Source organism: Girardinichthys multiradiatus, chromosome 7 (assembly GCF_021462225.1).
Source record: "Girardinichthys multiradiatus isolate DD_20200921_A chromosome 7, DD_fGirMul_XY1, whole genome shotgun sequence".
Classification (NCBI taxonomy): domain Eukaryota; kingdom Metazoa; phylum Chordata; class Actinopteri; order Cyprinodontiformes; family Goodeidae; genus Girardinichthys; species Girardinichthys multiradiatus.
In genome coordinates this window covers 39,126,277-39,140,158 of record NC_061800.1, presented here as the reverse complement: position 1 = coordinate 39,140,158, position 13,882 = coordinate 39,126,277, and the positions used below count along the sequence as shown (strand labels likewise).

Sequence of the window (13,882 nt, the reverse complement as noted above, 5' to 3'; positions counted from 1 at the left end):
GAACAAAGAAGCACTGATCCAGGAGTCCTTTATATGGGAAGGAAAAGTAAATGTTAATGGATGTAGCTCCTTTAGTCATTTCACCTAGAAAGAAAGAACAGATAAACTCTGAGCCAGTTTTCAAGGTTAGAGTCTGAAAGAGAGCACATATAATTAGTTACAGTAAAAGCTCAGTCAATTTCCATGTCTAGGAGAGAGAAAGGTTTAAATACTAAAAGACAGGGCTATGTGGATCATCGGTAGAGGGTGAGCATTAAGTTGTTGCCAGCAGAAGCTCGGATGATTCCCCTCTCCAGAAAGGTGAATCAGGTGAATTCATCAGACATCTCTGAATAATAATGGCTGCCAGAGTCAAGTTACCAATGTTTTCCCAAAAAAGAAACTACTAACTTAAAAAGTAGCTTTAGCCATTTTTTTGTAGTTTTATAATGGCAAATTAAGCAAATAAAAGCTTTCAGAGAACATGTGGCATTATCTACTTTTAGTAATGTCTTCTTTATTGAACACCTCCTCTCTTAACACCTTTAAAGCCATAACATGCCTTATTTGCACTTGCACCTGTCCCATCTGGACAGAAATATAAACAGATTTAGCACTTGGTCTGCATGCCAGGATCCCTTTTACAAAGCTTTAATGGTGTACACCTCTTAAAAATAGCTTTGGCTAAAGGCATGTGAAATAATTTAATGCATATGTAAATATACACTGTTCCAGGGAAGAAGGTGCAATACACGATTCATTTGGTATGCAAGGGATTGCAAACTGAAAATCAAGTACTCTTAGAAAACAAGAAAGACCAGCCTCATATAATCCATTAATACCAGACCTGAAAGAAGTTTAACGAGGTTAAATGTCCTGATGGCCAGAGGACATTGGATCTACTGAACGAAGCTTAACAACAAAATCTCAATGTTATAGATGATACACTCCTCCAAAATCTTAGCAGCGGTTACATGCATTTCTGGTTTGTTAGGAATGTGCTTAAGAACACAGGGAGGTAATATGAGGGTATCTATATTTACAGCATGTATTATATGATAGAAAGAATTTTCTTTTCATTTTAGTATAAATCCAAAAGTTTGTTGTGGATTTTTAACAGATATTTAATGATGGGCAGCACAAACTACAAATTATATGGATGGATGGATGGATGAACAATTGAACAATGAATGACTTCATGGATAGATGGATGAACAATGAATGGATGGCAGGACCAGGATTGAAAATACACATTTTCATATTCATCCATATCCGCACCTGGAAAATACTTAAACTAAATTCCCAAATTTTCATATTTCATACAGGGAAAAACTTTCTCTTTCCTGCTCTCTTTCTTAAAGCCCTCTGCACTCACCCAGGGACGCACAGCAAGATCAATCTCTTGTTCCCGCTCTGTCACACCAATAATAATTCCATAAATGTTTAAAACTCCAAATGGGAAACTCGCCATAGCTTGTAATAACCCTGCCATTAATAATTAAGACCTCAGTTCCATTAATAACAAGGTGACAGACGCCCAAAGAAATATCAGTATCCACTGTAAAGCAAAGAAATATGTTCTTGTCATTATAATCCATAAATATTTACCACACTGGTTGAATCATTTTTTATCTGGAGTTACAGCCCTAAAAACTGTCTTCTGGCACATTTTAAATCAGTATTTGGATTTGACTCGTGATCACAGGACATGTATATTTAACATTAATTTTTAATATTGTAATGTAAGAGCTGTCAAGTTCCGCAGTAAGGCAATCTATTCAGGAAAAATTATACTATACTTAGGTTGAAATTCTCTTAGAGATGTTGTATTTATTTTATCAGTGTTGCCCATCTAGTGTAAATACATGTATTACCAGCTCAGTTTGCCTAAATATGACTTAATAACCTAAATTGCACTGAATATGTAAGCATGGTCAGTGTGGTATGCAGAGAAAAGAAAATTTTTCATTTATTAGTATCTCCTTATCTATATTTATTACTAAGAAAACACAAAAACAGAGGTGAGGAGAAAAGAGACGTACTGAGATAAGAGACAAGAAAGGTAGGTTTTTTTTTAGCTTTCTATAACAGATTACTTTTGAGCTGGAAGGTTTAATAAATCTGACAGGAAATGGCCAAAGGTTGTGGTGTATCTGCTACACATGCGGCTACTGTAATGGTTCATGCAGGGCTTGGGTGCACAACAAACAGGGATGGACAAACACACAGGTGAGTTATTATCTCCTCCCAGAGGTGACACATGGGGAATATGTCAATCAGATTGTTGGCTCCATCTGATTTATACACTGGACTGAAAGTGAGATTGCAGCGTGAATCAAAATGAGAATCTGCACCAAACAATATAGAAGGGCAGAGACTTTCAACGCTTCTTTCACTGGTGTAGTGGTACAAGGCAGTGTTAGGCCCCCAGTCACACCGGACTGCACCTCAGTGGACCCGTCCGTGAAACGCCTGAAGTTTGCAGATGACACCACTGTTTGTGGTCTGATCCAGGACATTGATGAGTCTCCATACAGACAGGTGCATTGGTTGGTCAGAACCACCTGGAACCTAACCCACTCAAGACTGTGGAGATGATGGTGGACTTTCGGAGAACACCACCCCAAAATACCCCCCTCACTATCCTCAAGCACACTGTATCTACTGTGGACCACTTCCAGTTCCTAGGAACCACCATTTCTCAAAACCTGAGATGGTCCTCCAACAGAGACCATGTTCAGAAGAACGCCCAGCAGAGACTGGACTTCCTGAGGCAACTCAGGAACGAACAATCGGGGCTGCAGAGAGAATCATGAAGGCTGACCTTCCCTCTATCCAGGACTATACAGGTCATGGGTCAGGAAAAGGGCAGCTAACATCTCTGCAGACCCCACAAACCCTGCACTCAAACTGTTTAGGCTTTTACCTTCAGATCGGCGCTACAGAGCACTGTTTACTAAAACCAGCTGCCACAGAGACAGTTTTTCCCCCCAGACTGTTTCTCTGATGAACACTTGACAGTCAGAGCTTCAGAACAACACCATGCATACTTGGACTGATCTCACATTATATTCTATTGTAAAGTCAATTGTGTAAATATGTACATTTAAAAAAGATATTGTTTATAATTCCTCACAGAGAGCAAAGTGTACCACAGTCAAATTCCTTGTTTATCTGTACAAACCTTGCAATAAAGCTGATTGTGATTCTGATAAAAATCCCACTACGTTCTCAAAGTCTTTTCAAACTAGACATTCTGACTGTTCTCCACTTTCTGACCTGATGAGGCCATTCTCGAAATCATAAGAAAATAATCTCACTGCATCACGAAGAAATCGTGTTTGAAATGCCGTTTCTAAATGAATGAAGGACATGGGTGTTTTTAATTCACCAGTTTAACTGATTTGTTCAAAGATTCTTGAATTTACCCCTTATCATGCACCAAACAGGGTTTACCATGCTAACTCCTGAATCCCAAAACACTCTCATGTGCCTCTTCTGCACGCTGTCTACATCAGCAGGACCTTCCAATGACCATTTGACCACGGATGTGAACAGCTGCATCAAAAACTAATGATTAAAAATAGTAATTAATGTCACTAGTTGTGATGTGACCCTCAGAAGCATAATTGTTGACAGAATTCAGAAATATAATGACCAAATCATATATTGACTGTGATTATATGAGTGCTAGATCGCTCCACACTGGCACAACTCCGCCTCCATGGTGAGGTTAATACCTGGGAATAAGAGCAGTGCGTCCAGCCCTGCTTCAAATGGAAGATGGAAAGTGGCCCTATGTCACAGATATGATGTCAGTGAATTCACCATGCTTCACTATGCTCTATCCGGGACCCCAGTATTCTGCCTTCCATAATAACAAACCAATAGATGACCACTAGACGCTTAAAACTCTAAGGGACCACTCAAACCCTGTCAGGCATAATAAAACCTCCAGAGGAGCCTGCCGCAACCCTGCAAATATGCTTCATGTTGATTTGAAAGCTTAGGACAGTTACTGCTTAGAAATAATTCATAGAGGGTGACAATTTGCATCAATCAAATTAGCAGACAAAAGACAATCCTAAAGAGGGCTAATGCAGCCTTTGTAAATCAAAGGCAAATTGTTTCTGATCTTTAATTAAATATGCATAAATCATAAATCTTTATTTTTTATTTTAGACAATGTTGGAAACTGGAAATAAAAATGTATTCTTTACTTATTGTTTACCGTCACTTAGTCAAGCGGTTCTTTGGCTTTATGTTGAGAGCAAAGGAAATCTCCAACACGGAGTTAAAATGCTGTACAAATATGTCAAGATCATATTTTCTCCTCCTCACGTAAGCTGCTTCTATCGGTCCAGCCTGTTATCTTTCAAAACCAATCACATATATATAGAATATCGATGATGTATTACAGATAATTCCAGTTCCCACGGTCCCTGAATGCAACAGCTGGGAATATGTTGCTCAGCCGCTGGGTTGAGCTGTCAGTCATGATTCCGCACCCCCGTGATCTGAGGCCCCACCCCCCACGCCAAAACAGGGACAAAAGTCTGAAGCCGAAAAAAAAATGTGCAAGTTTGAAAAAAAAAAAATACACTTGAATCTGAAAAGTAGTTTTGAACTTTTTTTTCTCCAGTTTCACGTTTTTTTTCAGTTGCAAAACTTTTTTTTTCAGTTTTCACATTTTTTTTGGGGAGGTTCAAAATAATTTTTCAGGTTCAAATGTTTTTCTTTTGAACAAACTTTTTTTTTCAGGGTTGAATTTTTTTCTTTTGAACAAACTTTTATTTTTCAGGTTCAAATTTTTTTTGGCCCCGATTTAGCACCATACAAATAAAGCTTAATAATAACTGATGTTGACAAGCGATTTTCTTTCTATACGTTAACAAACATCTGGTCATCTGTGTCTACTCCCTGGTGTGTAGTTGTAGAGCAGAGGATCATTGTCAGCTCTGTCTAAGACAGCTCAACACGACCACAATAACAGACACAGGTCAATGCATCAGTTCTGCAGCTCGCTGTTTCTTCTTTCTGCATCTTTCACTCATCTACTTGCTCTCATTATCACAAACAACATTGGTTGCTAGAAACAAAACAAAAGAACTAAACTAATTAGAGTGAGAAATAGCCTATCATTTGCCTGCAAGGATATGAGATTTGATTACTTTTTCAGTTTTCTTCATGATCAAGTAAAGTAAATCTTCACAATTTGGAGATTCTGTGCAATCCATTTTGAGTTTTTCTGCAACTTTAGTTTTTCTGTTTCCCTATCTCTCCGTCCTTCTACTAACCTAATCATCTATCTCTACCTTGATAACATTCATCTCTCTATCCCTCCTACTTCATCTTAATCTCTTCATCATCTGCTCATCTCCGTCTCTGCCGTCCTGCCTCCATCTCCCTCCCTCGTCTCGCCTTTCATCTCATCTTTTTCTTCCTAATCTCCCGAGCTTGTGTTTGGGCTCTAATTAGCCAACATCTCTGCTAATGAAGTTTGACAACAAAAGACCACCAATGCTGGCAGGTGGGTCAGAGAGGAGGAAATAGTGGGGCGAGAACAGTGGCGGAGAGGGAAGCTTTGTGAAAGAAAGACTCTGTAACACAGTGCCGAAGTGTTTTCAGTGTGAGCCCCTTATACGGGCTGTCAGGCCTCTGGGTTTCTTTCTTTTCTTCCGCAGGCTAACAGGAAGTGACACGCGTTTTTAAAATGCAGCTGACAGGATATGACACGGCTTCTAATACAGAGCTGTCTAAGCATGAGGAGTAATTAGCGCTCTATCGACTGCCATGACATCAATCAGACTAGCTGTCCAAATGTCGTCCTCAAGAGAGGCATCCGCGGTGGCAGAGGAGGTGGCATCCTGTTGTGATGAAAATCAGTCTGTGTGAGTGTGGCAGGTATTGAATACTAACTGGCATGACATTATTTGGACAAGCCATCTGTATGTGCTGGCTTAAATATACATATGTGTGTGTTACAGGCAGATACAGAGGGAGCGTTACCAGTGGTAAACTCGCTGGCACAAAATCCTGTGGCCAGCCCGTCTGGCCGGACTTCCACCTTTGACCCAAGAGTTATGTGTGTGGCTAAAGGTCTGCTTCCTGCAGGTCTCAGCCCATAACAGCCTTCACTCGCAGTGGACAAATACAGTAGTTGTTAAAAGGTGCACACACCTGTTAAAAAGCCAGGATGTGATCATATAAAAACTGCAAAAACAATTGCAAAACCTTGTATTATTGACATTTATTCTGCACAATTACATGAAATACAAACACATCTGTTGGAAGAAAAACATGTGTTGTTGAAAGATCTTCTGATTCATTTTCATCATTTTGTCTTTTTGAGTTCAGACTTACCATCAATTACAGAGAATCTCTAGCTGAAGTCCATTTTTTAATCAGAAGGATCCCAGGGTACAAAGGTATCAGTGACACTGGTGGCAGCATCTCTGAAAGAGGAGCAGGAATTTCCAACAAGTACTAATTTTGCTCTAGATGTGACAATGATATCATATATTCTGCATAAATCTGGACTGAGAAAACATCCAGACCAAGTTAAGATCTTGCAAAAGAATGGCTTCAACATCATAAGATTAAAGTTTTGGAACAGCCTTCAGAATTACATCTGACAGATAATCTGTTGGGTCACCTAAAGAGGGTTGTGGACCAGAGATGTCCTGAGATTTGGAGAACTTTTGCAATGTAAAGTGGGCCAATATTACCCAGTTAAGATGAGGCATATAGACAATAGACTTCTATTAAGAAGACTAAATGCTGAAATGAAATTAAACAGAGGATCTCCCACTCTTTGTGACCAGTGTTACTCTACATCTGGGAATTTCTGCCTAATTGTGTGCTTGCTTTTCTTTACCTATCTCTTTCATCTAAATCATTTAGGACTTCTTATGCACCAGAGTTTTTATCAGCAGACAACATAGAACTTCTATTCCATATACTTTTGACGTTTATCTTGATTATACAGTAGATATGAAAACAGAAAAATAAAATGTTGGTTCAACCTCAGTTCGTTTCCCGGACTAGATTATCTTTAACCTTGGCCATGGTGCGCCTGAGAGCCTAATAAGAAGGCAGCTATTATTCCATTTGAGGTTCTGGAAAACACTTCAGCTCTGAATGTTTTCCTTAGGTCAAAATGAGCTGTAGATGAAGAGTGAACTGAGGAATGCTGTTGAATGAGGTGAAATGTTAAGAACCATGAAAGGATACCCAGTCACCTTCTGTTGAAGCACTTAAGTTTCAGTTCATTTTCAAATTGATACCCTGATGGAGAATGGAATGTAGATGTCATAATACCCCTTGTTTCGACAGCTTTTTTTTATCACATTAATGTCTGTAGCTGACGGGAACTACCGTGGTCACGTTTTCACATGAGCTAAGCTAGTTCTACAAAATGATCTGGAAACAGATGATGTTGCGAAGGACAACACAAAGTTTACTACATAAAACGTAAATATGTTTGATCTGCAAAGACTGAATATCATTAACTCTGAGTATGGATAATCAAAGTAAAACATTTTTAGATTTGTATTATTTTGTAACTGCTCCCATGAGACACCTTTAAATTGAAAGCCTGCTACAAATACAATCAGAGAAATACTTCTACCCTATTTTTCAGTTTTTTAAGTATTCTAGAATACATTTTTTGATGTATGGGGAGTATGAGTGAGTGTATGATGCCCATTGTTGTGTGTCTTTACGTAGGGCGTGTGGGTGTGAGTGTTTTTATGTGTACACATGAGGGTGTGAATGTGTGAATGTGACTGTGTGTGCCTGTTTTTGTATCAGGTTGGGTCTTGGGTCAGGTCGGGATCAGCTTAGGCCCCCCATCAAATGTGGGGCCTATTTCCTCCCAGTCACACTCCCTGTCTTGTGCCCCAGGGTCTCGGGTCTCTGGGTACATGGCTGGATCTGCTCCGGCGGAGATCGGCTGCTGGTGGGGCCTGTGGGCTCATCGCTGCAGCTCCCTGGGGCTTCTGCACTGTGGCTGCTGGGTGATTCTCCTGGGGGTCTTTAAGGGGGTTACAGTGGTCCGTCCGTGGTTCCCGTGCTCTTGGGTGCCTTTGTCTGTGGCTCAGATCTCCTCTATGTCTGTCTCGGGTCCAGGGGGGCAGGTCTTCACACTCGCTATTGCATATTTTTATGGAGAAACCTTGCATACACAAGCGCTCTAACACTTATACCCACAGGTGTTTGATTCAGGTGTTAAAAGATACACAGATGTTCTATATTGAGCCACAGTTACCACTAAATACATCTTGCATTCATTAGTACCGCGCATTTTTTGGTAACAATGCTGTTAATATATGTTTCTGCAAGCATAGAAGCAATCTTATAGGGTGTCATCTTGTAATCTCTTCATCCTTCTTTCTCTCTTCTATCCTTTAACTTTTTCCTTTTTGCCCCACCTCTCTCTCTCTTTCTTGCTTCTTTTTTGTTTCTTTTAGTTTCCATCTCTGTGTTCATAGCAATCAAAATAATCCCAAAGCAGCTTCTAATAAAGCTTTTATTTATATATATCAAGAGGAGTATTGCGTTAGGCGCAATGCTCCACTTGTGAAAGTAAATCTGTAGGCTTCTTCTTGGCAATGAGACAACAATTCTCCTACTCTGACAAACAGGAGATAAAAAAAAGAATATATTTTTTTGTTCCCTATAAGTTTCACTATTGTTTTCACAGGAAGCAATGGTGAAGAAATCTGGCAAATACAATGGAGCCACAATAATTTGGACCACAAAAAAAGGTGCTACTCGTAATTTTATAAATTAATACTTTCATAAGATGATTAGAATGCCTAGGAACTTTTAATCAGTAATCAATAACATCCTGTTTCTTTGGTCTACTATCACAGTGTGACAAAGAGGTCCATTTCTCATCCCCAACTGCCAAAGGTTGGATGAGGAACCATGTTTTTTTGTAGCTACATACAGGTACATCTTAATAAAAAAAATCTATATTTTTTGTCACTGATCTCAGAAAGTGAAACTCATTATATAGATTTATTACACATAAAGGGAAATATTTCCACACTTTATTTCTTGTAATTTTGATGATTATTGCTTACAGATAACGAAAACCCAAAATTCAGTCTCTCAGAAAACTAGAATATTGTGAAAAAGTTAAATAGTGGAAGCTCATGGTGTCAAGGTTTCCTGAGCCTCTAAATGGTTATTCAGTCGGGGTCAGCACGCTACAAAATCATGGGGAAGACTAATGAATGGACAGATGTCCAGAAGACAGTGAATGACTCCCTCCACAAAGAGGATAAGCCACTAAAGGTCATTGCGTTGTTCACAGAGGGCTGTATCCAAGCATATTCATAGAGAAAAATCGGTTCAGGAATATCGAGGAGCCTTACAAGGAGTGGACTGAGGGTGGGGTCAGCGCATCAAGAGCCCCTACGCACAGATGAATCCTACACATGGACTACAAGCGTCTTATCTGGACTGAGGACAAAAAGAACTGAGTATTGTCATAGAAGATGAGAGACAGGGCAAAGTCTGAAGCTGTTCACCAAACAAAAAGTGAAGCTACTTTCATGGCTATCTCAGTACAAGTGTAGTACAACAGTGTGAACCCGACACTGTGTGAGAAAAAGGTTGATCTGAGCTCACTTCAGTGAGCTGTCAACATGATGCAAACATGCATACTGTGCTAAATGCACGCTACATATAAAAATAGAGCAGATGACAAAACAGTGGGTATTTCTATCCTGACAGTGAAATATAATCCAAAAAGGGATATTGAGAAAGGCAACCAAACAGAAGTTGTAATAGTGGAAGATTGATTACAACAACAATGAGGAAAAAAGAATACAGAATTAATCACTACACAAGCAAGGTTAGCTAACAGCTTGTGGGGCTCCGGAGAGCTGGTCCAGGTAACATGCACTCAGATCAGTACAGTCATGGCCATTAACTTGCTGTCAGTGTTGCTCAGTGAGCCAATAGTTAGTAGAGTTGGTAGAGTGTAACTCTTAACAAAAATTCGTCATGTAACCTTTCAGATTTGGTGGTATGGTATACTAATGTCAAACTGTATGCTCTTAAACACAGTAAAAGGGCAGAAAAGGGTCACCCTTATGCTGTTCTGTCTATAGTCATGATTTTAGTAACATCAAATTCAAAATATGCCAACTATATCGCTCATTTCATTCACTGAACTTTCATTCTGTAGTCCCTATATGAGCAACTAAAACCTGCAATGCAAAACTGTATGACAAAGCTGTCCCTGAGTGTACCTATTCTGACATACAAAAGTGTTCTTTTATGAGGCTGAGTGTATGTGCCCATGTGTACTTTTTCCATGTGCGTGCTCTATGGAGGACGGATGTCCTTTGCATGGAATTTATTTTTCATTGAGAACTACTTGTGCAAATACAAGAGGCGGAAATCATAAATGAGAGGAAGAGAGTGCAACAAGGGGGAAGAGAGACCCAGAAAGGATCTATTGAAGGAAGGAGAGCTAAGGGGGGAGGAAGGGATGGTGCACACGAGTGCCTCTTGAGAGCCTTTTCTTATTAGCCAGACTGAATCACACACTTTGAATCCGGAAAACACACACTCTGGCCATTTTCTTGTCTTTTCCATTACCTCCCCCCTGTCTCTACAAAGCAGACTCTTCAGATTCTTCCGTTTTAGTTCTGTTCGTATTCAGTACTTTCTACACTCAGCATCTCAGTTCAGTTTTTTCTTTACTTCTTCCTGCCTTCCCTTCTACTTTCTCCATTTTAATTTGCCTTTTTTACCCTGGTTATTTATTGACCTGCTCCCATCGTCATTCTTTGTGCACATCCTTACTTCGTCCGCTTTCTCCCATCTCATCTGTTGAATTATCCCAAAACACCAATTTAGCGACTCTGCTCCCTGAATCCTTATCTAACTCCCTTTCCCCATTTCTTTTCAACAGTTGATACACTTTCCTTGTTTCTAGTATTTCAGGTCCTCTCATGTATCCTCTACAAGCAAAATCTTGACCACCGATTTTTTTACTCCAAACATCCTTTTTCATTCATTTCTCTGAATTTCACAGTGTGTAATGAATCTAAATTATTTTCTTCAAACATTTTCTTTCAGTTTGTGTTCTGCTCAATATTCGTTTAACACTGAACTCTTTTTTAATCCTTTTTAGAATTAAATAACTTCTTTTCCTACGGATTTCTTCTTAGCATCCTTGTGCTAATAATGGGTTACCCATAGAAGCTACTAATTTTGAATTGAAAAACGTGTTAGACAGGTACAAATGAAAGGAATGAAGAGCATTTTGTGGAATGTCAAGTCCTGCCACATCTTTGAGGTATGTGTGCTGAACATCTTTCCATCATGTCCAAAAACAATCTGTAGCAGCCCTGCTTACCTGGCCATTAACTTATGCATGTTGCAGTGTTAAGTCTGCAGAAAAGTAACACTAGAAAGTTATTTAACTATGGCGGCTTATCTGCCTTTGCCATTAAAATGGAAGCCAGAAAAAGCAAATGTATAACTGTATATCAGTAAAGATATAAAGGAAATGGTTTTCTACTCTGTCCAGAAAAAGGGTTGGTGCAAAGCTTTAAAAAATGTATTATTTAAAGTGTCAGTGCTCCTGGAGTCAAAGAAAAAAAATGCTGCTTAGTAAGCATGAGCTCCAAATCACACTGCAATCACTTATTTTGATTATTTTTATATAATATCAATGAGAAAGTAACTCTTGAGTTTTATGGAGAATCTAATTTTGTTCAGATTTAGCTTTAAGGACAGATAAAAAGATGGAAATGCATTTTTAACCAGACCTACAAATCATTTAAAGCCAATATCAAATGTTTCCAGACCTTTCAACACTGCTGCATAGAAAATCTAAAGTTCATACCTGCACATTTTCTAGTTTAGATTAATCAAATAGCATTAATTTCCCATTGGATAAAACACTGAAGTTTGACCTTTAAAAAGTTTAATTTACATAACAAAAAATAGATATTAATAGCCAAAAAATGCAAAAACGTTATTAAACCAGCCTCTATGTTACCGCTTCCACAGCAGTTCTTTAGTTTATGTTCAGTATGTCTGAGCTTGATATTTTCATTCAGCTATGAAGAAAAGTCACTCAACTACACAAAGCTAACCATATCATCTGGGCAAGAAAAACACATGCACATACATGGCAAAGCCCAACACTATATTCACAAACAAGACTAGATTAATGTGGAAAAGCTCACCTGGACAGACCTCCATTGCCTGGCATCCCCTAAAAGCTCTCTCTGCTATATGCGTGTGCATACGTCTGTGTGTGCGTTGCGTGTCTTAAGGAAGGACAAACATGTGAAATAGAGAAAAGGAAAACGTATATTTGCCTAAAAAATGTTCACAGGTTTGTGATACACTCAATGAGCTGAGAGGTTCTCTTTTTTATTAACATGGAGGAAAGAAAGATTCCCAAGTGAGTAGCCAAGCAACAAAGAACGTTTCTTTCTCCCTCCTTGTATGGCGATATGACACCTTATTGTATGTTCTAGTAATAGTTTCACAATAACAGCTTTCAGGTAAAGTTATTAGTTTCTGATAATTGAATTCAGTTCAGTTTGACTCAGTTTTAAGGATATGGCAACAACACACTTCAAAACGTAGTCAGATCTAATTTATATTCACTTATAAAAGGCCTTGTTTAATTCAAATAACCTAAATTCATTCCAATTCAATCTAATCATAGTCTTGTACACAATAAATTACACACTATTCAGTTTGATCATCATAAAAGTACAATACAATCAGTCGTTTGCTCATTCATTGTCAATTCATAATCCAGGACAATCAGCAAACTTTAAGCAACGCTTCACATAAGAAAAAATGGGAATGGCTCAACAAAGCTAGGTTTTAAGGTTTATCTTTCAGTAAAAATGGTAGAAGAAGAACAAGAAGAACAACTTCTCGCTGGGAACGTGACAATCACGATGTCCCTGATTTTCCATGAATTAATTTTTCAAACGTGGAGTAAAACTATGTAAAGTAAATGTAATATGGTGCATTGATATTCCTCTCCTGCTTGGTCTGATTTGCAGTCGTTGGTTTCGGTTGTATGTTTAGCACCAGAATTTATTGATTTGAATCATAGATTTATTGATTTTGATTTAAGTGGACTGAGATGTATACATACTGTCTAAGGTTACTTTGATGATGGCTAATTTGAATATTTCCATAACCATATTTTTTAATAAATAATGTTTAAAGGTTTCCTGTTATTTAAAGAATGCTCCTTTTAAAGTTTTGGTGGTTTTGTATCCATAGTTTAACATATGAAAAAAAAAAAAACTGTCTGCCACAAGTTGGTTTTGTAACAATTGTGAATAAATTTGTACCCACAATGGTAGCATTTTGTATATATATCTATAAACATATTAGGCTGTTTGGAATATTACCTGTTGCAAAAGCATGGACAGTTATGGTATGAAGACTAAAGGAGCAACATCCAATTAACCCTGAATACATTTTTGTGAACAAACTGTGATAGTGTCATAGTGTGGTAAAGTAAGTTTATCATACCATTATAATCACATACTAGCCCATGTCTTGTCTATTGTGAGGCCATAAGGTAATACGACTCCAATCAATATTATCCAGAGATATTTCAGTTTCCTCAGAAATCATAATCTTTTTTATTTCTGTAAGACTTCAAACTGAAAATCATTCCTGGCTACAAACCAAAATTAACACTTGTGTTAAATACATGACTAACAGTTTATGTCCAGGTACAATATCGAAGTAGGTTGCTATGAAATGGAACTGCTTGGGTGCAAAATAGAAATATAAATTGGTACAAAAGGTGAATTCGCCATTTAGCTATTTATAAGCATCATCAGATTACTCACAACCTAAAGCATCACTGAGTGTCTATCAGCGTTAGAAA

The 13,882-nt window shown here is 38.3% G+C and overlaps 1 protein-coding gene across 7 annotated transcripts in view; it reads right to left on the bottom strand.

Moving 5' to 3' along the window:
- Positions 1-13,882, bottom strand: part of LOC124871242 (partitioning defective 3 homolog B-like) — a 318,482-nt gene that overhangs the window by 95,796 nt on the left and 208,804 nt on the right. Inside the window, exon 22 of one of the 7 annotated variants that reach the window (XM_047370392.1) lies at positions 6,343-6,434. The exons of the other annotated variants lie outside the window; for them this stretch is intronic. Coding sequence (XP_047226348.1) covers positions 6,380-6,434 — 55 coding nt within the window. The 3' untranslated portion in view covers positions 6,343-6,379. The remainder of the gene's footprint in view (positions 1-6,342; positions 6,435-13,882) is intronic. 7 annotated transcript variants of the gene reach the window in all.